The 27,972-nt window shown below is 34.3% G+C and overlaps 3 protein-coding genes across 8 annotated transcripts in view; 1 reads left to right on the top strand and 2 right to left on the bottom strand.

The window, feature by feature from the left end:
• Positions 1-1,061: 1,061 nt before the first annotated feature.
• On the bottom strand, positions 1,062-4,211 carry asip1 (agouti signaling protein 1). 2 transcript variants are annotated; one of them, XM_059559783.1, is made up of 4 exons: positions 3,832-4,211; positions 3,050-3,223; positions 2,775-2,827; positions 1,062-2,009 (listed from the first exon to the last, which is right to left on the bottom strand). In XM_059559783.1, the coding sequence occupies exons 2-4, from the start codon at positions 3,207-3,209 to the stop codon at positions 1,845-1,847; spliced, it is 378 nt and encodes a 125-aa protein (XP_059415766.1). In that variant the 5' UTR covers positions 3,210-3,223; positions 3,832-4,211; the 3' UTR covers positions 1,062-1,844. The 2 variants fall into 2 exon arrangements, with proteins under 2 accessions (XP_059415766.1, XP_059415765.1); XM_059559782.1 differs by having other exon boundaries at positions 3,955-4,196.
• On the top strand, positions 1,534-23,768 carry LOC132151574 (eukaryotic translation initiation factor 2 subunit 2-like). 3 transcript variants are annotated; one of them, XM_059559780.1, is made up of 10 exons: positions 1,534-1,573; positions 3,887-3,962; positions 11,395-11,569; positions 16,821-16,927; positions 17,060-17,189; positions 17,272-17,372; positions 20,707-20,855; positions 21,124-21,180; positions 22,153-22,238; positions 22,838-23,768. In XM_059559780.1, exons 3-10 carry the CDS (start codon positions 11,395-11,397, stop codon positions 23,011-23,013), a joined length of 981 nt encoding a protein of 326 aa, XP_059415763.1. In that variant the 5' UTR covers positions 1,534-1,573; positions 3,887-3,962; the 3' UTR covers positions 23,014-23,768. The 3 variants fall into 3 exon arrangements, with proteins under 3 accessions (XP_059415763.1, XP_059415764.1, XP_059415762.1); XM_059559781.1 differs by lacking the exon at positions 1,534-1,573 and adding an exon at positions 1,981-1,997; XM_059559779.1 differs by lacking the exon at positions 1,534-1,573 and adding an exon at positions 10,442-10,632 and having other exon boundaries at positions 3,880-3,962; positions 22,838-23,766.
• Positions 23,769-26,927: 3,159 nt separating this feature from the next.
• raly (RALY heterogeneous nuclear ribonucleoprotein) overlaps positions 26,928-27,972 on the bottom strand; it is an 87,508-nt gene continuing 86,463 nt past the window's right edge. For all 3 annotated transcript variants that reach the window (XM_059559776.1, XM_059559778.1, XM_059559777.1), the window contains one exon: positions 26,928-27,434. The gene's annotated coding sequence lies outside the window, so the exon portion shown is untranslated. The remainder of the gene's footprint in view (positions 27,435-27,972) is intronic.

Below are 27,972 nucleotides of genomic sequence, written 5' to 3'. Positions count from 1 at the left end.
GTTGTCTTAAAAGCAAGACATTTTAACTAAGACCTTTTGGGATGCTATACTAAGGGCATCCCATGCTTAACTTCAGTTTAAATTATTTACACAGCATTTTTTATTAAATTTTTTCTTCATGCATGCAGTTGTATGACTTCTTTAAATTACAGACTACATGTAGGAATTTTTTATCTTAACGACTTTAGAAATAGTTCACTTGGTTCACAGAATGTGACTGAAGTGGAAAAAAAAATTGTACGCACTGAAGTACTCAAAATACACCTTTTTCTTGATGTTGATTTTAATAATTATAATAATAAAAAACTCATGGATATATTACAACTTCCCAAAGATGCATGTGTCTAGCATAGGTACAAGTGTTTACATTTTTTACGTAAAGATGCAGAAAGTTTTCTGTGAGGGGTTTTAGGTGTAGGATGATAAAATATACGGTTTGTACAGTAGTCTATTAAAATTAGATTTAGAGATTTCCCACAAGGAGAGTATACCAGTGGTGTCTGTGTAAATATAGGGTTGGGGGGAGGGGGGGTTACGTGTGTGTGTGTGTGTGTCTCTCTCTCTCTCTCTCTCTCTCTCTCTCTATATATATATATACACACCTCTGGTTTACTCTCCTTGTGGGAACTTTCTCTAATGGTTTTTTTAAGACTACTGTACAAATATTCTCGCCCTACACCTAAAACCCCTCACAGAAAACATTCTGGATTTTTACATTCTCAACAAAAAAAACAAAAAAAAAACAGTCTTTTTATTAGCTTGTTGGACCTCAGTTTAGGTTCCATGGTGGCACGAGTCGGGTTTAAGTCCCCACCCGGATAAAAAAAACACGCAGGGCACACACACACACACACACAGAGACCTTACTTCTATAACATTTATCTTATTAGGCTATAGGAAAATAAACAATAATGTTTTATTATGTTGGTTTCAAATATAATATTTTGGGGGATTTCTGTCCTCCAAACTAAAAGATTGTAGTTGTGGGCAAACATGATTTTTGCAAGTGGTCAAAAAAAGCTAGTAAGAGCATTTTCATAAATCAGAAAGCAGCAGACAAATTATACGTATAATTCTTTATTATTTTATGTTAACGTTATTTGATTATTTGTACAATTAAAAACGCGCCATTCTGCAGCGTTTCTCCCGCGTTTTAACTGAGTAAATCGGAAATTGGTCTTGATCCATTCATGCTTGAATCAATAATAATGATACACATTACATGTACAATTTTCTGTACATTAATGTACAGAAACGTACTTTTTTTAATCGTCCCAATAACATACTCATTTAGTTCGTCTTTCAATTGTTACCATTACAACCAAAGTCTTCACCAAATTATACAGAAATAAAATGTTTTTGCTTTCTGTAAAGTATTCTTCTTAAATAAGAATCTTGGAATCTGTCGTTTTGTTTAAGTACATATTATTTTTTGTTTTATTTGTTGTTGAGAGTCTTGGCGGTTTTATTTGTAAACACCGTCAGCAACTGGTTGTCATGGCGATTTTGGTGTTTTTGTGATTCTTTTTGGCCGATTCCTCTACTTGTCTTTAGCAGCTCAAACAGGTTACAGGTAAGAACCGGATCCTTTAACATTTCCCCCCATAAAGTGCTTACAACGTAAATTTAAAATTCTTTCCATTAGTATAAACATTTTTTATAAATTTATAATTCATAAAAAACAGGTTTAAAGTACTCTGGTTATCACCAAGGTCCCGAGCGCTTCTGTCTCACTGTCTGGCCAGGAAGTCTCCGATTATATGATGGGGCTCACTCATAATCCCACAGGGTTTTACAAACAAGCCGTTCGACTCGGGACAGTCCCAGCATCCTCCATGGGGTGTTCAGCAGTTGGGGTAGCCCATGCGGCAGTAGCAGACGGTCTTGAACAGGCGGCAGTGACAGAAGGCGCACTGCTCGCAGCACACCGCGCTCGGCGTCTTGCAGCTGCTCCAGAGCGGGACGCAGTTCGGCGGCGGCGGAGGTCTCTTAACATGGTGGTTGAATTTCTGAAACATACCAAATGAAGGTTTGCGTTCATATGTGGTTCTTTAGCTTCTGACACTTTATAGCTTATGTTTTATTAAAAATAATCAAATAAACACGAACTAATTCATTATTTATTGCGAAAACGTAGCTAGTACGTTAGCCTGATTAAGGCATCATTTTCACCACCGACTGATGTGTCTGTAAATAAACTCTTATCAAACGTTCCTGTAGGTATTTGGGTACCAGGGAGAGCGTGACGCGTGATGTGTGCAGAAAACAAAGATGTAGGAAACTAAATATCACGTAATATCCGATCAATTTGGTCCTATTTTAAAAGTGGAAATTTGTAATTGTGTAAAATGTAAGCTATAGAATTAGCAAAACAAAGGAGCATACAATATTAAACCAAAAACTATTTAAAATGTAATTTCCACCACATTAAACCCAATACAGCTATTTAAAATCTATTAAAACATTTTAATAAACATATATCTGTATTTCCCAATATAGAATACATAATTCATTGTATCATCCTGAAATTAAAATGGTCATATTGATACAAGCCTGTAGACTAAATGAAATATGTTGAACAGTTTGTACTCTGAATTTTTCCCCACTTTTTTATTATCAGCATATTCGTTTTTAAACATAATTACTAAAAACTAAATTAAACATCCTAACTGAAATATTTTTGTGATTTTGCAGCTTCTCGTCATTATATCTGTGTGGAACAAAATGTATGAAAGTGGTAACCATAAATGAATATGACATCTAACTTTACAAACCTTTTTTGGTTTCTTTTCCGCTTTCTTGTTCTTCTTAGGTGTTTTTGCAAGCCCTTTGATAACGGAAAACAAATACATTTGAACATACATCAAGTTTAAAGTTTCTATTAGTAACATATAGAAGTGTAAAATGGAGAATCATATTGCTATGAATTATTTTAAAAACTTGCCACTTGGATAGAAGTTTCTATTAACCATTTTAAGCAATTTCCTTTTACTGTTCATGATTAAGAATCATCATCATTTAGTTTCTCTGTAGGAGAAAGAAGCCTTACCGACTATGAGCACAGAAGGTGCATCTGTTTGGTTATTTGCTTGTAAGCTGATTGTTGTTCGGTTGGAGCTGTTTTGTTCCTCTATAATCATGTGTGTGTGTACCATAACACAGCAGGCTAAACAGAGCAGCACACAGCACAGCAACAATGACGGATTCATATTAAGACTTCACCCTGCACGAGACAACAGTTTCAAACACAAACATCAAAAACAAAAAGCTGCAGATTTAGTAATAATCACACACGTACACATACAGGAGTAGCCATACATTTAGGTGCAAAACTGGATGTTCAAACGCTAAAGGCTTTTCCTATTTTAAAGCTTTTAACAAACGAACAAAGGGAGAGAAAAAGAAGAAAAAACAGACAGAACTAGCCTTTATGAATTTGCATTAAGAGGTCTTATTTATCCAAACTGGAGCTCAGGTCATTGTGTATGTGTGCAGAAATTAGAAATAAAACAAACATAAGCATAAAATATTCCTTTATGTCATCGTACACAAAATACACACACAAAATACATCTATCAGAGCAGTTTAAAGGTTGTTAAAATGATAACCTCTAGATTTTGCGCAAAACCACTTTTCCGACTGGCAATGGAGTTATTTTTCGTAGTAGGCCAAATAGCACAAGAAAACAAGAATGACTGTTATATTCCTGTGCAGTAAGTTCTATATTAATTCCAACAGTCAAAACAAATGACTTACAAGTTCACAAGTAAAGCTACAGTTCCAGTTTACAGTATTTCTAGTGGCATTTGATCACAATTCATCATGTCTCACCATGTTCAACCTCCTGTTTCTGACAATCTCGTGTTTTCCTTATATCCTCATTCAGGGTGCATTCAAAAGCGAAACTACCCATGGTAATCTTCAGGAGTCGTTGTTGGGAATTTACAAACTGACCTGTCCTGGTGAGTAACGGGGCGCCCTGTTTTCCCTTTGTGTAGCTGGCTTGAGATATTCCCCGCTCCCCTGCTGAGACCAAGAGAGCAATGTCAGAATGACTTTTGAAGTCAGGAAATTCAGAAAGGGCGAAATGATAAAATTAAGCAGGGGCGGATCCCCACGCCCAGACAGGACAGAGGGAGAGAGACAGACATGAAAAAAATAGAAAGGGTAAAGGATAAGTATGTGTACAAAGAGTGAACAAGTGTGTTGCCCCAAAACATATTGGGACATTTCACAATTAAAAATATAAGAATGGATGTCAGAAACAAAAGAAACAGTAGATATACAGTTCAAATTAAAGCTTTTGTCACTGTCCGGCTGTCAGACATTAATGGAACATGTTCATATTTAATGTGAAGAACTACCCTAATCTAAATCATCGAAACAACAGTTGCACAAAAAGGTTCAGAAAAGCACAGATGCCACTTGCTTTGATATTTTGTTACCTAATGCAATGACATTCAGATATAAAGTGTGCAAACACTTTTTAGGGACACTGTGTTTGTTTGTGACAGAAAACCCTGAGGTCTTAGAACAGTATTCACACACACACACACACACACACACACACACACACACACACACACACACACACACACACACACATACGATAGCTTGTTTTTGATTGTTACAAGACATGCATTTAGAAGTTTATATGATATGGATCTGTTGCATGCATGCTTTTTTTAATCTGAATTATTAAAATTTTACGCTTAAGGCATTTCATTAGACCTTCAACAACAGTTTCAGTACAATTGCACACAGGGGCGCTGCACAAGATCCCGGGCCCTATGCATAGGCAGCCCTAATGGGCCCCCCTCCCCTTGAAAATATATATTCCAGTCTTTTCAAGGGCCCTTTCTTCCTTTAGGGCCCTGGTAATCAGTACTGGTTTTACCCCCAGTCCGACACCCCTGATTGCACAATATCAAAAGACAAAAAAAGGGGCACGTTTAAAATGGAAAGGAAAATTTTGACCAGCAGATGACGCTATAATCACTTCTCGGAGCCCCAGTGAATTTAAAATCACATTTGGCCATTAGGAAACCTGTTTTCTCGTTAGTTACATTTTAAATGACTTCTGGCTTCTGACCTTTGAAGCGAATGCTTGTAACAAAAACACATACTGGTAAACATTGTTTTCCAAAGAAAAGGCCCAGATGTTAAAAATAGATTCATTGTGAACTGATGGTGTGCGATAAACACAGAAATGAGCTGAGTCCATGTGCTTTAGTCTGCAATAGAAAAGCCAACCCACAGATACAATACTTCCTTATGCGTCTCTATAAATTAATTTTACAAGATTTTCTATAAAACTCTAAGCCTTACACTCACAGAAAAAAGGTATACAAACTGTTACTGGGGTGGTAATGCATCACAAGTAACTCAAGTTATAATCAGATCATTTTGACTAGTGACTAGGCACATTACTTTTTAATTTATAAGAAAATATCACAGTTACATTTTCAAACACGTAACACCAGCTACTTTGTTTTCCCATTTATTCACTTATCTTTCCAATGCTGAGAGAAATCTGGAGTAAGTGCAAAGGCACTGTGAAAACTAGTTAGATTAAATGTGGACATACATTTTGCTCATCAAATTTAGACAAATACACATTCAGTATTCTTCTAAATGAATAAAAACAGTGAAATGCAAATTTAGAATATGATGCAAACCAGTATTGTATTTCATCCTATTGTTTTTTCCAATTTCTTTGTTGCTGACATTCGATGATCCAATAATAAGCAAACATTACTTTAGATAAACATAACATTTGTGTTATGGCTGCACAGCTGAAAGGTTTTTTGGAGCTGCTCAATCTACTGCACAAACGTGAATGTACGTTTCCTTCAGCCGGAGGCTTACTGTATTCACTTCAATTTTGCTGTCAAAAGCTTCTACCTTTTGCCAAAAATAGTAAATTTTATATTAAAAACGAAGAAGTTATCCCAGCTCAGATGAGAAAAAATTAATGCAAAATTAACATGATGCATTACTTTCTATAAAAAGTAACTAGGAGTAACGCAATATTGTAATGCATTACTTTTAAAAGTAACTTTCCCCAGCACTGCTAATATGCCTTTGATGTGCTAATATGGAACATTTAAGGTGAAATAGGGTACAAATATGTGCATTTTAGCAGCTTTGAGAACTTTGTTATCTCTTTTTTCTGTGAGTGAACATTTTATTGTATCCCATCTTCCTGGACAATGTCACATTACTGAAGTAAGGCTGCATATGTTATTTCATGTTGACTTTAAAGTGACAAATCAAATCTATAATATGCTTCAAAGGAACAATCATGTCAGTCTTGATTTTTTTCTTCTATTCTGGCTGGCTCAATGTGGTAACATTACATTCACATATTCAACGCCAGAGTATTCAAGTAAATTAGGTAATTACATCCATCATTTGCTCATCTGGCTGCTGCCAGAGACTTGGGTAATGATTGTTAAATGAAAGCCATGGAAGTGGAAAGGCCAACTGAGTGAGTGCCGAACATTGCTCTCAAGGGATTTGGGAAACCTTTGAATCGTCCAGAATGAAGACATGCTGTAAAGACTGGCTTGACAGGGTCTGGACAAGCTAAGAAAGCATGTGTTACTGAGTCACTTATTTTCTGTCATTAACACCCGCTTTGTCTTCTGGGCTGCTCCACCTTTAATGCTCCCACATGAAAATTCATACGATGGTGAAAATACACCAAAAGCATTACCACAAAAGCTGAACACAAACAACTCAACAATGATTCTAATAGGAGAAAAACATGAAAGCGAAATGTTTTCACCATCTTGTACAGATGACTTAAATTAGCATGATCATGGTTTGGATCCTCTAAGTTGTAAGAAATCTTTGAGCGGAAAATCGTTTTTTACATCTTCTTTTTTACAAACAAAAACATTAAACAATTTTTGTTACTTGAAAGAGAAACTTGATCTGAAAAATAAATAAATAAATAAATAAATAAATAAATTATATATATATATATATATATATATATATATATATATATTTTTTTTTTTTTTTTTTTTTTTTTGTACATTTATCTTATTTCAGCTTGTCAAAGGCAACATTTCTCATTTTAATTTATTTTATCTAGATGTACTAAAAAACTAGCTAAAACAAAAAAAAAGAATGAAAACTATATAGATATAAAATAAAATAAGAAACATGACAAAACACACAACAAAATTACCTAAATAAATAAGAGTATTCTAATTATTAATAAATTATTAATAAAAATTATAATAGTATCTCAGTGATACCAAAATACTAAGTATTAGCCTATTAATGCTTAAAACAAGAAAAACAGTTTGCTAATGGTTTATAAAAAACTAAATTAATTAAATTAATGTTGTTTTAAATATTTTGATATTATTATACAAATGTCAAACACACTTTTCTATACAATGAAAATACATGGTGATCACTGGGTAGCAAGTCATTTTGCTTTTTTAATTTAATTAAATTATTTTAAGAGAGATCGGGCTTTGAACTGATTTTCTGTGAGTTACGAATGTCTCATATTTTATAAGTTCAGTGCTAAGTTGCTATGGTAATAAATTATAAATTTATCATTATCTTCCTCCCAAGAACAATAGTTTGGAGCACATGTTAAATGAAGTCTGTTATTTACAAGTCAGTTAAACATGCAGTGATTTAATATGAACAAATTTTCAGCGCAGGAGCCTGCATATTTTAACGTATTTGCAGCATTTGCATTTCTGATATTTTGTTCTCTGTAACGCTTAAAATGATTATTTTTTTGTACTTTATTATGGTGGCATATTTAATCTTAGATTATCACATATGTAACTGTGCTGAGTTTACAATAGAGATCAGAATTTACATTTATAACACATGAAATACGTTTTCACAATAAAAAGACTTAAAAAAAACATATTGTGGCTTTTCAAGGATATATTTTTTAAGACCTTTAGATCAATAGACGTTACAATTTTTAGTTAATTTTAATCATTTATTTAAAAAATTGTATATTTCTATGTTCAGAAAATGTGCTTTTATAATATTTAAATCAAATTTAATATAAGTATAATATTCTAATATAAAACATGTATTTCAGTTTTACTCTTCTGTGAAATTAAGGTCCAAGTGTTTCAAACAATCAATCACAAACTTTTACATTTTTAATGAATTAAAATTTGAAATGAAATGAGCAACATAATAATAATAATAATAATACTAAAAACGTTTTATTTTATATTTTCTCAATGACGTTTTAGTTTTTAAGGTCACATATTCTCACTGAAACATCTTTTGTCTTTTGGATATCCTATGTTATCTAAAAGAAAACAAGTAAAATGTATTTTTACAAAATCTCATATTTAGTCAGAATATGTGACTTACAAAACTAAAAACTCATTGACAAAATATAAAATAAAACATTGTTTATTATGTTGCTTATATCATCTATTACGACAATCAAATTTTAATTCATTAAAAATGTTAAAGTTTGCTATTCATTGTTTGATACACTTGGAAACTGATTTTGAAATATGTGATTTTGTAAAAAGGTTTTTAACGTAAGATTATAAATATATACATTTCTGAAAATTAAGAAGTATATGAAAGAGAAATGTCCACATCATAGAAAAGACAGTATATTTTGTGATAAGTGATTCTACATGTGTTTCCATTTTCAACATAGTTGAAGCTATTATGTCGTTTGGGTAGAGAAACCTTTCATTTCAACATCTTACATTTAGTTTCAAAGCCTTATTGCGATTCAGTTTCAGAAATCACAGAACACTATGTCTCTGAGATCAATGGATTCACGATGTGAATAAGTGCCCACAGACTCTAAATAGCGGCACTGTTCACTATCTGTCAAATCTGTCTACCTGATTTAAGGTTTTGCAGACTTCTCGCTATTCTCCGAAGCCCATGACACTGTGTATATTTTCAGCTTCACCAGTGCTAATGCTATACATATAAACCTGAAATGGGCCTATGAAAATAAGACGTCTTGGAATAGTTTCAGTGTTTTGATTAGTAATGTGTATATGTTCTTTTTCTAATCTAAAAGCAAGGCTCAGTCTCTACGAGAACTAAAGTAACAAAGATGTATTACATCAAAAATGCATTTGTAATTTTACAACCCTCAAAAGCAATAATGCCAAACTTGTGAAGCGATTAGCTGAGTCTATAATACACGTTCAAGTGAGGTCCCCATGAAACTTTCATGATAAGCTATGAAAATAAATCAAATTAAGAGTGAGAGAGAGCGAGTGAGAGAGAGAGAGTCGAAGAGAAGGAATAAAACATTTTTTACCTTCTGCACATATTGGATTTTCTTGTCCAGATTTCTCTTCCATCTCATGGCTAGAAAGCATAAACTACTAATATCCTATAAGCAGATTTACACATGAATTTTCTTTCACTTCATGGCTTGTGGTAAGAGTGCAACAGCTCTTTTACTGAAAATCGTGCTGCACTGAGCAAATATAGTATGGAGAATGCATAGATTAGCAGTGTTCCACCCCTTAGGTAAATGATACATACTCTGAAAACACTCCTGATCCACTGGTGGCCTGCAGTAGCATGCATACTCTCTGTGATACATTACATAGTGGAGACCATGACTAGCTGTGACTCTTAATACTCGGGAGAAACAAACCTTAAAGTCTTAAAACTGCACAGCTGAATCCATGCATTAAACAACCCATTATATGACATATTATAGCAATTTAAATATCCTTAAATGTTAGAAGCCTCTCATTGCACGTGATGACCTCATAGATCAGGAAACATTTCAGTTCAAACAGGTGATTAGAAAAGTACTCTGGTGGTTTTTGTTTTTAACTAATTTTGGAGAGACAATTAGTCAACCTGACCATTTAACTCTCCAGTACATACAGCAAATACTATTGTTCCGATAAAGCAGACCAGAAAGGAGGAAGCAGGAAAGGGTTTTAGCTGTCTGGGAGCCAGACATCCCGCTGCAATTTTAAACAGATTACAGGAATAAAATGATTTCCAAGATATTATGAACAATAACGAAAAAAGCACCAGGTTTGGTTTATCTCTTGAGGAATGGTTTGAGAATATAGATTTAAATAATGTGAGAGTAAGTAAAACTCTCTAGAGTCATGATGTTTAACCTCCTCCTCAAGCCATGCAGTTTAGAAACCAATTTGAGCATTATTTCCAAAGATTTATTGTGTCACATAAGAATCTTTCTCCCAGTACATCTGTTTGTTCTACATCTCAAGGTTCTGTCATCACAAAGGATTTTGGTTCATGAGCTCCAATAATTTGAACAAACGAGGGACCGGAGAGTTCCATCATACTTGCTGAGATGCAAAATCACACATTTTTGTGCCAAAGTTGTATTAGTTAAATGTGACAATATTAAAGTTTGAGACACATTGAGTAACAAAGGTTGAAACAAAAATTGACTCTTGTCTCCCCTACGTAGATTTGCAGACTTAAACTACAACAACCATCATGCAATGCGCTCAGCCCAAGCTATCGCGCATGCGTGCCGAGTTCCGCCTGGCCAAGCATCGCACATATCGAGGAAGGGTCTTCGTTAGGAACAGTGTTGAATAACATTTGTTTTTTCTCCCTGCGTTTTTACAAGAACTCGATACCATGTCAGGAGACGAGGTTAGTAAACAATCGTTGTTTAGTATGATTATCTGTCAATTGAGGTTTATTTAGACAGTCAAAAGAGAAGGACAATTGGGCCTACCAGTAAAGGCTGTGAGGAAACACATGTGCACAGCTGGTGTTTTCTAGATCTTTTTGTCATTTGTCAGTTAGTTAGATCTCAAACAGCATTCGTTTTTTTTTTACTGTATTTTGGGACATTTAACGTTACTGTCTTACTAATATGACACACACACACACACACACACACACACACACACACACACACACACACACACACACACACACATATAAATATAAATATAAAGTGCCTTGATATTCTTGGGTTATCAAGTAAATAAATACCATGGTACGTACATTTTAGCACCATGGTATATGTCAAAGTACTGTAGAATTACCATGTCATACTGTCCAAAGAAGCTTCTGCCTCTTTATTCTTTCATGATGATATTTAAATTGTTTTATGATTGCTTTAAGAGATGCTGTAAATGAAATCTTGAGTTAATCTATTCCAGATAATTGATCTATTCTTGTTGTGTAATCCAAAATTAGGACCATAAACTCCAGCATTTTTTGTTTTTGAAAGGAATCATGGTTGACTTTATTTTAGAGAGCTTTAGGAAAATTAGTTGGATTAGTTGTGACTAGTCTCATTAGTAGATGATTGCATGCATGCTTCATTTTTACCTTTCTGATATCTGTTGACAGGCCTGTGTTTAATGTCATTTCATCATGAAACTCATGCTGTGGTTCTTCCAGATGATATTTGATCCCACTATGACTAAGAAGAAGAAGAAAAAGAAGAAGCCTTTCATGCTGGAGGAAGATGGTGGAGAGGGAGATGAAGGTCCACAACTAGATATGAAAGAGACAGAGGCTGACGTGGCGGAGGAGAAAGAGTTAGATCTTGATGAAGATGAGGGGAGGAAGAAAGGTAAAGCACATAACAATTTTATTCTGCATCAGTGTTGTTGCTTTTAGATGGTCTAGTTAAATATGTTGCAATACTGAGTAGAGAAAACAAAGCCATATTATTATGTCCTTTTCCCACCTGCAGGGCTAGAGGATTCCCAATTTTCGCCCAGTTTTTCCTACCAGCCATTTTGATTTTTATACTATTTTTATATGTATTAGGGTTATGACGGTATCAAATTTGAAGTTTAGTTAAAAAAAAAAGTGGTCATAATATAGTATAACAGGTTAAATAACTTTTTATAACAAAACTAACTGAACATTTAAATACAATAAAGCAATACAGAAAAATATATAAAGTTAAAAGTTTTACACAGATTAAAGTGCAAAAAAACTATAAAGACCAATACGTATCACTTTACAATAAGACCTAATTAGTTAACCATTAACATTCACAATGAGCAATAGCTACATTTGCTAAAGAGGTTATTTATTTTGTAAAAAAAACTACAACTCTTAGTTCATGTTAGCTCATTAAATAACATTCAATTTTAACAAAGTTTTATTAAATATTGGAATACCTAAGATTAATGAATGTTCAGTAGAATTTTTTAATTGGCAGTTTATGTTAACTAATGAGTTAACTAATGTTAAAGGTACAGGTTGTAGGACCTGCCACGAGAGGGCGCATTACCAAAACAATATGTTGTCTTCTACCCAACCGCTGACGGCCATCAATCAGACGGAAAGATAAATCGTGAATTTAACGCAAGTTCGACGATTTGTGCTAGTAGATTACATACAAAGTCAATGCAAAGACGCAATCAGACGATGGATCAGACGCATCCTCACGCGGGTCTAGAGATGTGATGCCCCGCGTTTGGCGTGTATGCCCCATAATACTAATCTTGTTGATCGTTATAATAACAAATGTTTTCTGTAAAGATACGAATCAAAACAACTCACCTGTCGAGTAAAACACAAGCGAGATCGGCATCTCTTTCTAGTTCAAGTTTGACGCGAAGCTACTTCTGCATTTGTCCGTGACACTGTTGTCATGTGGTTTCTACGTCAGTAAAGGCGGTAACGAAGGGTAACTAACATTACTAACATTGACAGGCGACTGCACTGCCCCGTGTCACTGTTTAGAATGGGAATTTTCTCATGATTTACAAGTAGTTGAAAACATTAGAGATATTGTTAGTAATCAGCTGGACAACACTAGCCTAGTGGTTTTTGGATATTTTACTGCAAATATCTTACAAATTGTACCTTTAACTAATGAAGCCCTAATGTAAAGTGTGAATGAACAATAAAGAATAAAATCTATTCACTAAATCGCAATCACCTGCTTTTAAATGGAGCGGCATTTAATAGACAAAGCCGTAGATCACTGACAAGCTACGCAATATCGCGTTCATTATCTAGATGAATCACCTTTGTGTCTATATGAATGTGGCTTTCAAGCAACATACAGCGGTGTTGTGCATTTTGACCACTTGATGGGAATAGTATACATAAAATGCATTCCAAATTCAGAATAATTTGTAATATACATTTATTTACGGTATTTAGAAGTGTCCACGATAACAATATTGTGCATATTCATTACCGTGATGTATTGCATTACTGAATACCGGCAAATGTCTAATAAATATATATATAATCTGATGATCTTGAACAGCTGCTTAAAGACAGATTTAAGTGGCCGTAAATAAGTTATGTATATATGTTTTTCACAAAACTTTTTTTTTTTTTTGCATCAGTATAACAATGCATAGTAATTAAACTGCAATCTTTGCGTGTAAAATAATGCAACAATTCTCAAAATCTGTGTTAAAAAACAGTGAAAACAGTGCACAATACAATACACTACTTTTGAATGCATTATATATATTAGTGCTGGGCAACGGTTGCATCTTTTAATCACGATTAATCACATTATTGTCTGTGATTAATCGCATTATGCACTAAGCTAATAATGCATTCAAAAGTAGTGTATTGTGCACTTTTTTCATTTAAAAGTAGGCCTACTGCTATGTGAAGAAAAAAGTGTAATAACATTTGGTTTGCAAACACTTAAAAAAGGTGCTTTTTAGAGCAGTGTTCCTTTTACATAGTAGCAGTTAAAATATTTCTTGTAGCCTAAACCTCAACTTATAACATTAATGTAATTAAATGAAATCTAAAACAAGACATTTGTCACTGCCAGGACATTGATGTTTTTATAGAAAATATTTTATAGTTTATAGAAAAACAAGTTATGCTCATAGTCCAGAGCCTTGATCATAACATTATAACAGGCGTCTTCCTATTAGAGACCTGCACGATCGCGGGACCCATCACAGCAGAGTGCGGCGCAGGACAACACTTGATGGGCGGGTAGAGACTCGTGTGCGGGATGCAGAAGAATAATTTGGGTGTGCTCACTCTAGGCAATCTTAACCGTGCTGGAGTGCGTTTGACCCCCAAAGCCTGGTTCGTTTGACTAGTGTCCTCGTTCTGTTTAGCAGTCCCTGGCTAGGTTGGAAGAAGTGGACAAGAGCACGGTTTAGTTATATATAGTTATATATATAGATCAGTGAGGGTGAGTGCTTCTGATACGTGCTGCATGATTGCATGAATACTTCTGTGAGGCAAAAAAGATAGATCTGTAAACCAATATACTGTGAGAGGGACGTCTGTTACCGCATCCCATACAACTCAAAATAATAAACCACAAAGTTAACAAATCGATTCACTCCACTGTGTTGAGCGAGAGCACTTCTCTGCTGTCTTCACATGCTATTGGAAACTTCCTATCTCCAAATTATGAAGTTATGTTGAGCTTGTTGCATTTATTTTCTGTTAAAAATGACAGTGGTTTGTGAATGTTGATGCTTAGCCTAAATAATTTGATTGGGAGCATCCCCTCCTGTGACTCCTGTTCATAGTAAACATCCCCTTCATAGCCAGTGAGCAACGGACTTTCATAAAAAAAAAAAGAAAAAGAAAACTGTGTTTATGTGCGATAAAATAATTGTCAGCGTTAATCAATGAATGCATCGACGCAATAACACATTAACTTGCCCAGCCCTTATTTATATATATATATATATATATATATATGTATGTGTGTGTGTGTGTGTGTGTGTGTGTGAAATTTTATATCAATAATGAAAGAATATAGAATATATTTATTAACCAGCAGTGTTGGGAAGGTTACTTTGGAAATGTAATAGGTTACAGATTACAAGTTACCCTGTTTAAAATGTAATAGTAGTGTAACTTTTTCAATTACTTTATTAAAGTAATGTAACTAATTACTTTTGAGTACTTTTTGATTACTTTTCTAAATTTGTGAAAATTAAAGAATAATAAATAAAAGCATGTACATCAACTTAAATACAGTTATCTAATAAGCATGTGACGTATTCTGTGTAATAAACTCCTGAAACATTGGTGTTTTTTTGAAACTGCTGTCTCTGTATATGATGATAGTTTTCTCAAAATAAGTAAAATGCACATCAAGTGACACAGAGCAGTTCTAGAAATTATGTTTATGTGCTCGTGTACTCCTATATTGAGGCAGCAGAGGTTGAAAACACTGCGAGCTTCAGTAGGCTTATGTGTAGTAAATGAAACCATGTCTTTGCCATTAATTTACAGGAGGGGCGGACTGGGAAAAAAATTCAGACTGGAAAATTCAAACTCATACAGACAAATTCATGGACAAAACTATTTTTTGTATGGACCTGACATAAAAAAGGTTTAAATCTTTAATTTGGGGACATGCAAAATAATTAAAAGTTCTCTCCTGAACTGCATCTTCACTTCCATTTTTCTCTTCAGTCTCTTTATTTTGCCCTGTTATCCATCTCTCTCATGACTTTAATACTCAAGATTGAACAAAACTATACTTTACAATACAATACTCTACAATACTACAATATCTTTATAGAAAAATCCTAATACTGTACACGAGTCATGTTTTTCCCTTACAAAAAATTACCATGCTTTTATTAGCCTATATAAAAGTAAAATAACCTTTTTTTTTCAAGTGGATTTGTATTTATTTTTAAATAAATACATTTGTAAAATAATTTTACATTTTTGGTTACCACAGTTAAACAATAGTAACCATTTTCTCTGGATTTATAGTTAAATATTAAAATGTAAATTTTCGTAAGGGTTGTGTTGTTGTCTGTCGTAGCTCCCCCTAAACCTATAAAAAAAAAAATCGGAATTTTTTTTCAGCTAAATTACTACTGTAACATTACAACAGATAATAATGATGTCCTTTATATAGTATTTTGAGTGATGACTGATGAGCAACGTGCTGCTGCTTGATTAATTAAATAAAAAAACAAAGACAAAAAAGTATCTTTACAGATGAAACTGACCTGAAACCCTGAACAGGACTCAGGAGTTCTGCTTCTCTGCTCCAGCAGTCCACTCTATTCTCTCTCTCTCTCTCTCTCTCTCTCTCTCTCTCTCTCTCTCTCTCTCGCATTGATTACTCGGAGTCTGAAACCGTTTGGCGGAGGCGCGGAGAGCGCGCGAGTCATGACTAACACTTCATGACTCATTAGAGATTTAATTATCAAATGGCGGATTCGCAAATGATCGCTTTAGTACATTCGGCAGGCAATTATACAATAATGATATTACATAGTGGGGCAAAATCGGCTGCCAGGCCACCGGGAATTGTCCCGGTTCTCCCGGTGTCCAGTCCGCGCCTGATCTCCACAGACACGCAGAATGTGCAAGGTATATATCGCATTTTTGGGGCTTTATATTAACAGACACTAGTCGATGTCAAGTTTTGATTCAAGTGTACTGACCTACTTTTGATTTAGTCATCCAAAATGTGGCATATTCCGTCCGCGTTAGGCATTCCGTTTTTATGACTGGATTCTAGAACCAGACTGTATTTCCGCATCCCAGAAATTATCAGGGCGGTATGTCTCAGAATAGTCAGTGCAATTTGGGAAAGAAATCAGTTAAATCTGTATGTGGATGTGTGTAAATATTCAAATGTAATCCCCTTTGTAATCGTTAAAAATTTCATAAGTAACTGTAATTTAATTACTCATTTTTTCTTAGTAACTGTAACTAATTACAGTTACAATAATTTTGTAATTAAATTACGTAACGCCGTTACATGTAACTAGTTACTCCCCAACACTGTTAACCAGCTCATCTTTACAGACAGTTTATTGAAATGTAAAATATAATCCAAAAAGTGTGGCTTGTTGTATTTATTTATTTATTTATTTTTGGTGATGTTCCAGAAACTTCAGATGATTTGGATGACTTAAACTTCTTTAACCAGAAGAAAAAGAAAAAGAAGTCCAAAAAAGAGAAGATTTTTGATGCCGAGCTTGAAGAAGGAATGAAGGTCAGTCGATTGTTTGCACGTGTTTAGTGCTTAACTCTGGAATGTAAATATGAAATATGTTTTGCCAATGAAAGCGTTTGGTCTGTACAGCACTGACAGTAATTGTATTAAATAAATTACAAAATTCCAAAGGAGCTAAAGATCGAAACGGAGCCATCAGAGACACAAGAGGAGGATGACTTAATGCTGCCCATGAGGAAGAAGAAAACAAGAAAAGTCAAAGATTTTCAAGAGGACACAGACAGTCAAAGCAAAGATGATGGTAAGTGCCGTAGTAGGGAATTTTTCTCTAAATAACTATAATGTAATGTACACAGTCTAATTCTGTGCTGTTTGTGTGTAAGGTGTCGAAGATGAAGACAGTAAAAACATCGAAGACATCACATTCAGCACACAGACGGGCCCTGCCTGGGCAGGATCGGAGAGAGATTATACATATGATGAGGTAAATGGGAACTTTTATTTCTAAACCTGCGGTGCAGAACATATGCACTTGTTTCAGGTGATATCTTGATAAAAGGCCAGAAACTGCTGCCATCTGGTGCTTTTGTTGGCTGAACAGCTTTTCTCTGCCTTTCTTTCCCTTTTCTGAAACATGTTTAGAATTATTACAGCTGGTGTCAAGATGATATTTATTAGATGTATGAAGTTAGTTCTCGTCAAGTTCACACAGGTGTAGTTCATCACATAAACTGTGGATATGTTCCGGTAACATTTGACAATCAGAATGTATCTCAGTACTTATACATGATGTCTTCATTTTAAAACAATAGCTTGTACATGTGTGTGTGTGTATATATATGTATGTGTTTGTGTATGTGTGTGTGTGTGTGTATATATATATATATTACAGTACAGACCAAAAGTTTGGAAACATTACTATTTTTAATGTTTTTGAAAGAAGTTTCTTCTGCTCATCAAGCCTGCATTTATTTGATCAAAAATACAGAAAAAAATGTAATGTTGCGATATATTATTACAATTTAAAATAATTGTTTTTAAATTTATTATACTATAAATTATCATTTATTTCTGTGATGCAAAGCTGAATTTTTAGGATCATTATCAAAGTTGGAAACAGTATGCTGCTTAATATTTTTTCAGAACATGTGATACTTTTTAGGATACTTTGATGAATAAAAAGTAAAAAAAAAAAAAAAGAAGCTATGTTTTTAAACTATAAATATTTAGTAATAATATACACTACTGATCAGTAATTTGGGGTCAGTAATTTTTTTTCTTTCTTTTTTTAAAAATAAAATCAATACTTTTATTCAGCAAGGATTAGGGCTGCACGATGTGTCGTTTAAGCATCGATATCGCGATGTACGAATCCACGATAGTCACATCGCAGGATGTGCGATGTAGGCTGTCGTAGTTGATCCGTTATTCATTAACTGTACGGGCCAGCTACTCCCCTGCCCTTGACGAATGTGATTTGCGGATTAATTGCACAGCTTAACCATCATAGAGTGAAAGTTTATAATTGACAGGACTGAAAACCACATGCAAGTTTACCAGGGCAGAGAGAGAGAGCGCGAGAGAGAGAGAGAGCGCGAGAGAGAGAGAGAGCGCGAGAGAGACAGAGAGAGAGAGAGAGAGAGAGAGACAGAGAGAGAGTGAGAGAGCGCGCGAGAGAGAGAGACAGAGAGAGACGAGAGAGAGAGAGAGAGAGAGAGAGAGAGAGAGCGCGCGCGCGCGCGAGAGAGAGAGACAGAGAGAGAGAGAGAGAGAGTGAGAGAGCACGCGAGAGAGAGAGCGAGAGAGAGAGCGAGAGAGAGAGTGAGAGAGAGAGCGAGAGAGAGCGCGCGCTAGAGACAGAGAGAGAGCGCGCGCTAGAGACAGAGAGAGAGAGAGAGAGAGAGAGAGAGAGCGCGCGCGAGAGAGACAAAGAGAGAGAGAGAGAGAGAGAGAGAGAGAGAGCGCGCGCGCGAGAGAGAGACAGACAGAGAGTACATTAGAAGTACCATCAATGTTTCTAGAAATGTATATGGATTGATTTTGCATGTAATTTTTTTTCTCTTATGAATATATATGTATTTTTGTTTTGTTTGTTTGTATTCTGCTATGTACAATGCTTTGGCAATATGTACCTTTGTATGTCATGCCAATAAAGCAATATGAATTGAATTGAGAGAGACCGAGAGAGAGACCGAGAGAGAGACCGAGAGAGAGTGAGCCGTTTTCAAACAACACGAGCGCTGTCTTGCTCTCTCTCCCTCGCGCATATTAATCAATTGACACGATGGTGTCGATGTTTAAATCATTTAAAATGAGAATGTAACTGTGCTCACCCCATTTTTGTTTGTAAGAAAAAATATCGCAATATATATCGCAGAAAAATAAAATATTGCAATGTCATTTTTTCCCAATATCGTGCAGCCCTAGCAAGGATGTGTTAAATTGATAAAAAGTGATAGTAAAGAAAATATATTATTAGAATATATATTATTAGAATTTTTTTTTATTTTGAATAAATGCAGTTCTTTTTAACCTTTTATTCATCAAATATATAAGACAGCAGAACTGTTTCCAACACTCATAATAAATCAGAATATTAGAATGATTTCTAAATGATCATGTGATAGACTGGATGTTACATGTGACACTGAAGGCTGGAGTAATGATGCTGAAAATTCAGCTTTGCATCACAGGAATAAATTATTTTTTTAAAAGTATATTCAAATAGAAAACTATTATTTTAAGTTGTAATAATATTTCACAATATTACAGTTTTTTCTGTATTTTTGATCAAATAAATGCAGGCTTGATGAGCAGAAGAAACTTCTTTCAAAAACATTAAAAATAGTAATGTTTCTAAACTTTTGGTCTGTACTGTATATATATATATATATATATATATATATATATATATATATATATATATATATATATATATATATAATAATATGCATGCTTCTGTTTTTTTAATGTACATGGCAGTTGTTTTGCTATTTTATAGGAATGCACCGATAATTTTAGCCGATAACCGATAAGTTGGCCTATAAATCTAAATCCAAATTGAGAGCCTGATTGAAAAAGTCTGGCCATTAAAATCCATGTCCCAAACACTTAAACATAAATCAAACAAATACAGGACAGCAGCCTAGTTTGAACCAGGGTAAGGTTTAAAATAAAAAAAATGGTTAAAATTTTTTTTTAAACCATATTGTTGATGAAAATAAGATCAAATATAAGTGGTGGTCATTATTAATGCATCAGTGATTTTAAAAAAGAAACATCTTAAATTAATCATTTTTTACAACATTTACATATTATATCTTATATATTCACAAAAAGACGCAAATGCACAAGTGAACCTGAACTCTAAGTTACAGGAATCCTGTTGTGGATGTGCTCTTGGCTCTTCCTGTAACAACGCTCTGAAACACGGGCGCACAAAGATTCCACAACGTTATTTTGCAGTAATGTTCTCATAGTTTTATGTAGACTATATGACGGACTTTCCCTGCACATCTTGCACTTAATGGTATTTTCCTTTTTTCGAAGTGAGCAAATCTCAATTCATAACCATCATGGCAAAAAACAGTTTGCGTGTGAAGGAAATAACGCGCATTTTTTTGTCTTTAATATATCGGCCAAATTCTGGGTTTTTTGCCGATACTGATACGGTGGTACATCCCTAGTTTGATTCCCTTGAAAACTTTAAACTAAATAATCATTGGAGTGTCTTGAGTTTAGTTTGTACCACTGTGTTCCTTAGATAATGGCTGCTTGCATATGCTCTTATTATTATTGATAATATCACCTTGTTTTAGCTTTTGAATAGAGTCTTTAACATCATGCGGGAAAAAAATCCAGACATGGTCGCAGGAGAGAAGAGAAAGTTTGTGATGAAGCCTCCTCAGGTTGTCAGGGTCGGCACAAAGAAGACCTCCTTCGTAAACTTCACAGACATCTGCAAACTGTAAGTCTAAACTTGACATTGTCAAGCTGTTTTTATAGAGCCGTAATGAACCTCTTCATTTTCTTGAGTTGACTTTGCTCTAAAGAACTGGAAATGTTCTTGCATTTCTGAATGTTCACTCCTCATTATACTCGTAAAATAAATCTAAATTGTTGGGCATTTTGTTATCTGGCAACAAATAATTTGATTGGATATTTTCACACACAACCTTTATTTTGTAGGGTTCTTTACCTTCCCTTCCTTCCTTCCTTGATTTTGTTTTTCCCAGTTTGCATCGACAACCAAAACATCTCTTGGCTTTTTTGCTGGCCGAGTTGGGCACAAGGTGAGTTTATTTGATATTTTTATGACAACTGTTAGATATGCTTGATAAACTTGATATGCTTGTTATCTAGCATACAATAAGAACTGCATGACAAGTAGCTAGGTTTCAACACCTGAAATTCTCTTTCTTTCTTTTTTTGGCTCTTCGACCTCCATCTCAAAAAAGTGATCCGATGAAGTGATGTTTAATTTATTGCATTAAATATTATTAAATAGTTATTGCTAAAATGTTTTGGAATGACAAAAGTTTGTTTTGAAATTCTATTAATTAACATTTTATAGATAAAGGTTAAGCACCTCTTAACTATTTTCTGAAGAAAATAAGAGGCCTTTTTTTGTGCCTGGTTTGTGGGAAGAGCGTGTAGTAAACTGTAAGTGCACTATTATTGTGTTTTATGGGCAGCACCATTCAATGGTTGTTTTTCTTCATCGGATGATCATTAACCTTGTTTAAAAATCGTCTCTGTGTCTGGCAAGCTCTGGGTTTATTTTTGTAGCGTCTCTGTGCGACTGAAACACTCCACCAGAACATTTCCATGTTTTGCTGGAGGCATTTCACATAATGTCAGAGAGAAACCTGAATCAGTTGAGAAAGGCATTGCTGCTCCAGAGGGAGCGACTGACCCTGTGATGCTTTCAGAAGGCATTATTAAAAGATAAGCAGACTGATTTCAGTGCTGGACACTCTTTTCAGCACCTCATTGTGTTCAACCACATGCATCTCAGAAGACACTTGAAAGGAAACCGATTGATTTTGCCTCCTGGATATTTACAGATGATTTTGGTTTTGAAAGAGATCAGTCTTATACATGAGCAATATTCTTTCTGTAGCTGGATGCAGGAACTTTGCAATCCGGAAAGAATATAGAAATTAATTGGTGGTGTTTCTCTAAAATTTAAATACTTTTTAATTTATTAATTTATTTTATATACATTTATTTAGAGATGCACTTACCACTGTTTGACTTTTCAGCGGGTCCATAGATGGAAACAATCAGCTCGTCATCAAAGGCAGATTCCAGCAGAAACAGATCGAGAATGTCTTAAGAAGATACATCAGTGAGTATTTGACTGGTGAATTATATATATATTAAAAAAAAAGTTCTTAAACTGTATTAATGCTGTTTAGGTATTTAAGTTTATACAAATGTACACTAAATTATAGAATAATTATATGAATAATTTTCATACTGTCGTATATATAGAATTCTAATTAGAGGTGCACGTAAGTTTTTCAGCCTGGATCTCAAGAGAGCGACTGCACACAGTGTGACCTATTAAATGTAACTATAAAAAATAATAATAATAGTGATAAAAATATTTTTGCACTTTATATTTATAAAATAATAAACAAATTATGATAATACTACTATATTTTAAAATAAAAAGGGAGTATTAAATAAAAATAAATTTATTTTATAGTAAACTTTTTCTTTAATAGTAACATTTTGTTTGTAGTATTATATTTTATTATATGCATGCCATCATGCACATGTATAATATAAAATTACTATATTTCACCTATAGCATAATTATAGTTTTCAGTATTTCAATATTTATCCCCAAGTATATTAATGCTTCCCAAGTATATTTATATTTACTTATATTGCGTAGTTGGCAAAAAAACCTATCCTGAGTGATGTGTTTTTGTCTCAAAGAGGAGTATGTGACGTGCCACACGTGTCGGTCTCCTGACACAATCTTGCAGAAGGACACGCGTCTGTATTTCCTGCAGTGTGAGACGTGTCACTCCCGCTGCTCCGTCGCCAGCATCAAGACCGGATTCCAGGCCGTGACGGGCAAGAGAGCGCAGCTGCGTGCCAAAGCCAACTAACGCCTGTCCCTCGCCCATCACACACCCGTGCTCCACCACCAAACTCAGCAAATCCACTCATCTGTTCAAGGAGTCTGAAATTTAGAACGGAGTTCTCGGTCATCTCAAATGTATCATTTAATTTCAGCTCCTCAGAGCTCTGAAATCACCTATGCACATGAAGCGAGTGCTGATTTGTTCGGTCTGGCTGTGGAGCAGAGAGAGCGCAGAGTCTGGAGGATTTTATGAATGAACTGTTGGTGAAATTTGTTGTTGCTGTATTACCTTTAGAAAAACAACTGAAATAAAATGCATACCAGCTGGGCAAACACATGCAGTGTATGTCTCTGGAAAGACATTGCTTTACATTTAGAGTTTTAATGTGATTGAGAAATGAGTGTTAATTGGTCTGAAATGTACTGTATGATTATGAATGATTGTGAACAGACGCTAATATTTCCACCATGTTTTTCTGTGCTTAAAAAAAAAAGAAAAAAAAAAAAAAGAATGTTGATTGAATATCTTTTTTTAAGAAAAATGCAGTATCCAGTTTATACTTATTCCATTCTTGAAACTAATTAGTTTGCTCATTTTCTAGATTGTTTTTTTTTTTTTTTTTGCAAGTGAGAAAAATGATCTTGTCTCATAAAGTGTGGATTAAAAATGAAATGAAATGGAATTGTTGCAAATTTAGTGATAATTATGTCCTCCATATACAAATATTTGGGAAAAAGTCATTTAAAGGCTTTCAAATCACTGTCATCCAAAACAAGGGGAATTGTTGTGAATTATCTTTGTGCTTCATAAACAGCTATTTGGGGAAAAAAAGTAATTTTAAGGCCCTTTTTTTACATTGCTGTCTAAAAATCTTTTTTTTTAATTTTAAAAAGTTGGATTATGGACTTTAAAAGTAATTGTTGCAAATTCCTATATTATACATTACATTATACATCCATATATATATATATATATATATATATATATATATATATATATATATATATATATAAACCTCTAAATCACTCATCTAAAAGTATCTGTAAAAGTTAATTGCATGCATTTTATTCATTTTTTGTATAGAATTGTAAAATTTTCTCATGAATTCTTTTTTTTTTTTTTTTTTACATATTCCACCAGCAAAAGCTACATTTTCTCAGTCTTCAGTCATTCTACTTTAAATACAGTTATTTAAAATGTTAACAAATTACAGTAACATTAAAGGGTATTAGGGGCATTTTAGATTTCAAATGAAATTGCCCAGAACTGATAATTACACTGAGAAATTTGAAAAAAAAAAAGTCATAGCCTTTACCGTACATCGTCAAATGAATCCAGTCTTTGCCTGTTTGAGCTCTGTAGAGCCTCAAAATCCCACTGACATAAATCAAGGAATGTTATTCCGACACCCAGCATTCCAGTGTATTCCTATACATGTGATACTCTAACCCCAAATACCCTCAGCGACTTGGGCCTCTTTCTGTAAACCAACACACTTGTTTATGTGACTGCTCAAAGTTTGACTGCTGAATGAGAGTTTGATGTATCAGTCAGTCAATCATCCTGCAGCAGAGCACATTGGTATAAAGTAAATATGAAATGTGACCCTCATCAGTGCACACAATGCAAACAGATCCATATTTTGCACCACATCAAGTCTGTCGAAGGATGGGGCCTTTTCTCTTCCTGTTCAGGAGAAATCACTGGCACCAGTAAAATTGCTAAATTGCTTCCTAATGCAAGTTCCTTTTTAACTGGCATCTGTTGCTGTACCTGGCTATTTTCAAATTTTTGTGAGGTAAAGTATTTCCATCCATACAGCATATGTTGGGACGGAGAGTCAAAGCAGCGGCTTCTGGTTAACATCCTACATCACTCACTTATAAGGTGACATGGGAATGAATAATGAGCATGGTTTCATGACTGACCCGGACATGGCTGTCTCTGCTGCATTGGAGGAAATGTGTTGGAGTGAAATGAAAGTAAAGGCTGTGGCTAATAGGCACAAAGCTGATCTTACCACCATAGCTGAAGCCAAAAAGTTTTAGGGGAATGTAGTTGATTTGTTGCCAAATATTTGAGTTTTGACTTGCTTAACTGATTCAGAAATTTCTCTGCATTATGGCATTATCTTTAATTATAGGGGCATATGTCTTAAAGCCCGAATGATAAATACTGTAAATCACTTGCAAAACCAGAATCCTAACCATTTGAATATATCCTTAAATAACTCGTGTCTTAATTAAAAACAAATTTCTCTTAATTTAGAGCTTATTATCATTTTACTATTATTTTAAGACCGTCTTAAAAATTCTTTCATCATGTGCTCATGCTCATGTCATTCCGAACCGGTATGACTTTTATGCAAGTCCATTTCCACCACAAATGTAAAAATAAATAAAACGGTAATTGTGACTTTTGTGTAAAAAAAAAAATATATATATATATATATATATATATATAATCCTCACAATTTTGAGTTTACATCTCGTAATTACAATTTCACCCCCTCAAAATTCTGAGTTTTTGTATAAGGTAGTTGTGACTTTATTTCAAAATTCTGACTTTGTTCTTACAATTGCAAGATAATTTTTTAGAATTGCAAAATATAAACACACTTTGAGAAAAAAAAAGTCAGATTTGTGATAAATCAATTCTGAGAAAAAAAGATCAGTGCTTTTATATCTTTTTTTCTGACTTTTTCTGGTGTAAACCAGCTTCCACACTTTTTCTTTTGCGAAACAAAATTTTTTTTTTTTTTTTTTTTTTTTTGAGCAGACTAAATTTATTGAAGTAAAAAGTATTTAGAGATTGAAAAAGTATGTAGTTTAAACCAATAGGTCCAATTATGACATTCTGATCAACATGAAGTCAAATAAAGAAGAAAAGAAACAAATATGAATTGTTCACAATAAGACCTTTAACATGCATTTAGAAAATAGATTCAGGCCTACTTTAAAAAAGTTCAGCTTTACTACTAACTTTACAAACTGCATCGACAGCTGTTCTTTCAAATGAGGTAATTGTGGTGTTCTTGTAAATGTTTTGGACCTCAGCGATTGCTGTTTGTGGCTATGGGAGCAGCTGCAATATAGCAATATTTCTTTTTACAGTCTTACTACAGGTTGTGTAAGACTGCTACCTCAATCCTCTTAGCAACAAATCTGAGGTGAAATAAATCTATTGTCTTAAAGGGGTCATATGATGCGATTTCAATTTTTCCTTTCTCTTTGGAGTGTTACAACTTGGCTCAAACACTATGTGGAAATATTGCGTTATGCCGCCCAAATGTTCACGCAAAGAAAGAAGGCGTTTCAGTAACCCCAGTTGTTTTGTTATTAGTTTAAGTATTTGCTATTGAATGTTGAAATGCTGAGTTTTGCTGTGTGTGTGTGTGTGTGTGAGTGAGAGAGAGAGAGAGAAAGAAAGGGTCACACAGTGGAGTCAGCTGTCTTAACCATCAGTGTCTTGTGTACTGCAAACACATATGAGCTTCATCACTGTCTGTCATGAGACTCTGTTCCTCTTTCAGGCTTGAACAGATGATAAAACTAAGGACATTATTAACTGTCTTTACATTTTTTTTAAAGATAAAGCTCGTGATTATGGAAGGGGGCGTTACATTTCCGACGAGTGCTTGCGGTGTTCGGCCAATCACAATGCACTGGGTCAGCTGGCCAATCAGAGCAGACTGCGCTTGTCAGGAGGAGGGACTTTGTAGAAAACGATGCGTTTGAGAGGCGGGCATAGAGGACCAACAATAATGTACAGTATTTGAAAAATGTTTTTTAAACATTAAAGCATGTCATATTCTTTTACACCAAATACACAAAATAATGATCTTTAAAAAAAGCATCATATGAACCCTTTAAAGGTAAAGAATATATTAGCCTATATATTAGCATTCCTAGCGGAGATCATTTAAACACGTGAAGAAAGACATTTCACAAGTCATCAGTTTATTTACATCTGTAAATATCTCTTGCAGTCCTGAAAGTGCAAGCAGAATAAATATGCATGTAATTAAAAATAGCCAACCATTCTGATTCCGACTGGCATATAAATAAAATGAAAAACATTTCTTGAAAAGCACAAACAGACAGGAAAGAAGGAGGAACTGTTATTTACATATGAGGAGCCCAAATGTGTAGAAAAATGCATGTTAATTGTGTTTTGTGGGGAGCATGAATACAGAATGTTTCCTGATCCTCTTCTGTTGTTGCGTGTGTGTTGTTGTTGTTGTTCTCAGGAACTGTGGCCTTTTTGTAATGGATTCCTGGTTTAGGGGACATCCCCCCTCCTCCCTTCCACCAAACAGCTTGTTTAGCTGTCTGTCTCAATGACATCTGATGCTGGAGTTTGACAGCACTCGTTGGTTTCAGTGTCTTCCTGCTGAGTCTGTGTATTAAAAAAGTTTCCAGTCGACAGTGTTATCCAACTCCCTGCTGTAATAAATACAAAAAAAGGAAGACGAGCATTAAGATGTGATCGTGGATAAAAACAACTATGACAAGAGACGAGCAAAGGAGGGGGTCTGAAATGAAAAGAGCTTGCTGGAATACTCGCATGTGGTTTTATTCTTGCCCAACTGCCTTTAAAGCAAAAAACCCAGTATGTCTTTTTTGTTGAAATTCAAGGACAACTAATACAGCAAACATCCAAAAAACACTGTCAGAGATCAATATATCGTGGTAAATTTACAGAAACTACAACCCATATGGACGAATTGGTCTTTTTTGGTCTTCTTTTGAAAGGTATCTTTCACCTTTTATTGCACCAATCACCAGTGTGAAATCGATCGAGAGATTTTCTAAACAGGGAAGTTATCTATGGTCCAGAATGAGTTTTTTTTTTACTTTCAAGATGTATAAGTCTTCTAATGCACTCACTGATGCAAATCACTACAATAACTGCTATATATATATATATATATATATATATATATATATATATTACAATAACCCTGATATCTATAGAATATAT

This window comes from Carassius carassius, chromosome 10 (genome assembly GCF_963082965.1).
Source record: "Carassius carassius chromosome 10, fCarCar2.1, whole genome shotgun sequence".
NCBI classification, from domain to species: Eukaryota; Metazoa; Chordata; class Actinopteri; order Cypriniformes; family Cyprinidae; genus Carassius; species Carassius carassius.
This window is presented reverse-complemented; position numbering and strand designations above follow the sequence as displayed.

Bases quoted from the DNA above. Each gene is read 5' to 3' on its own strand.
- asip1 (XM_059559783.1), bottom strand. From the start codon at position 3,209: ATGAATCCGTCATTGTTGCTGTGCTGTGTGCTGCTCTGTTTAGCCTGC. The intron at 2,828-3,049 runs GTAAGGCTTCTT...CCGTTATCAAAG, and splicing joins ACCTTCTGTGCTCATAGTCG to GGCTTGCAAAAACACCTAAG. The intron at 2,010-2,774 runs GTTTGTAAAGTT...GGTATGTTTCAG, and splicing joins CGGAAAAGAAACCAAAAAAG to AAATTCAACCACCATGTTAA.
- LOC132151574 (XM_059559779.1), top strand. The intron at 17,190-17,271 runs GTAAGTGCCGTA...TTTGTGTGTAAG, and splicing joins CAGTCAAAGCAAAGATGATG to GTGTCGAAGATGAAGACAGT. The intron at 17,373-20,706 runs GTAAATGGGAAC...ACCTTGTTTTAG, and splicing joins GAGATTATACATATGATGAG to CTTTTGAATAGAGTCTTTAA.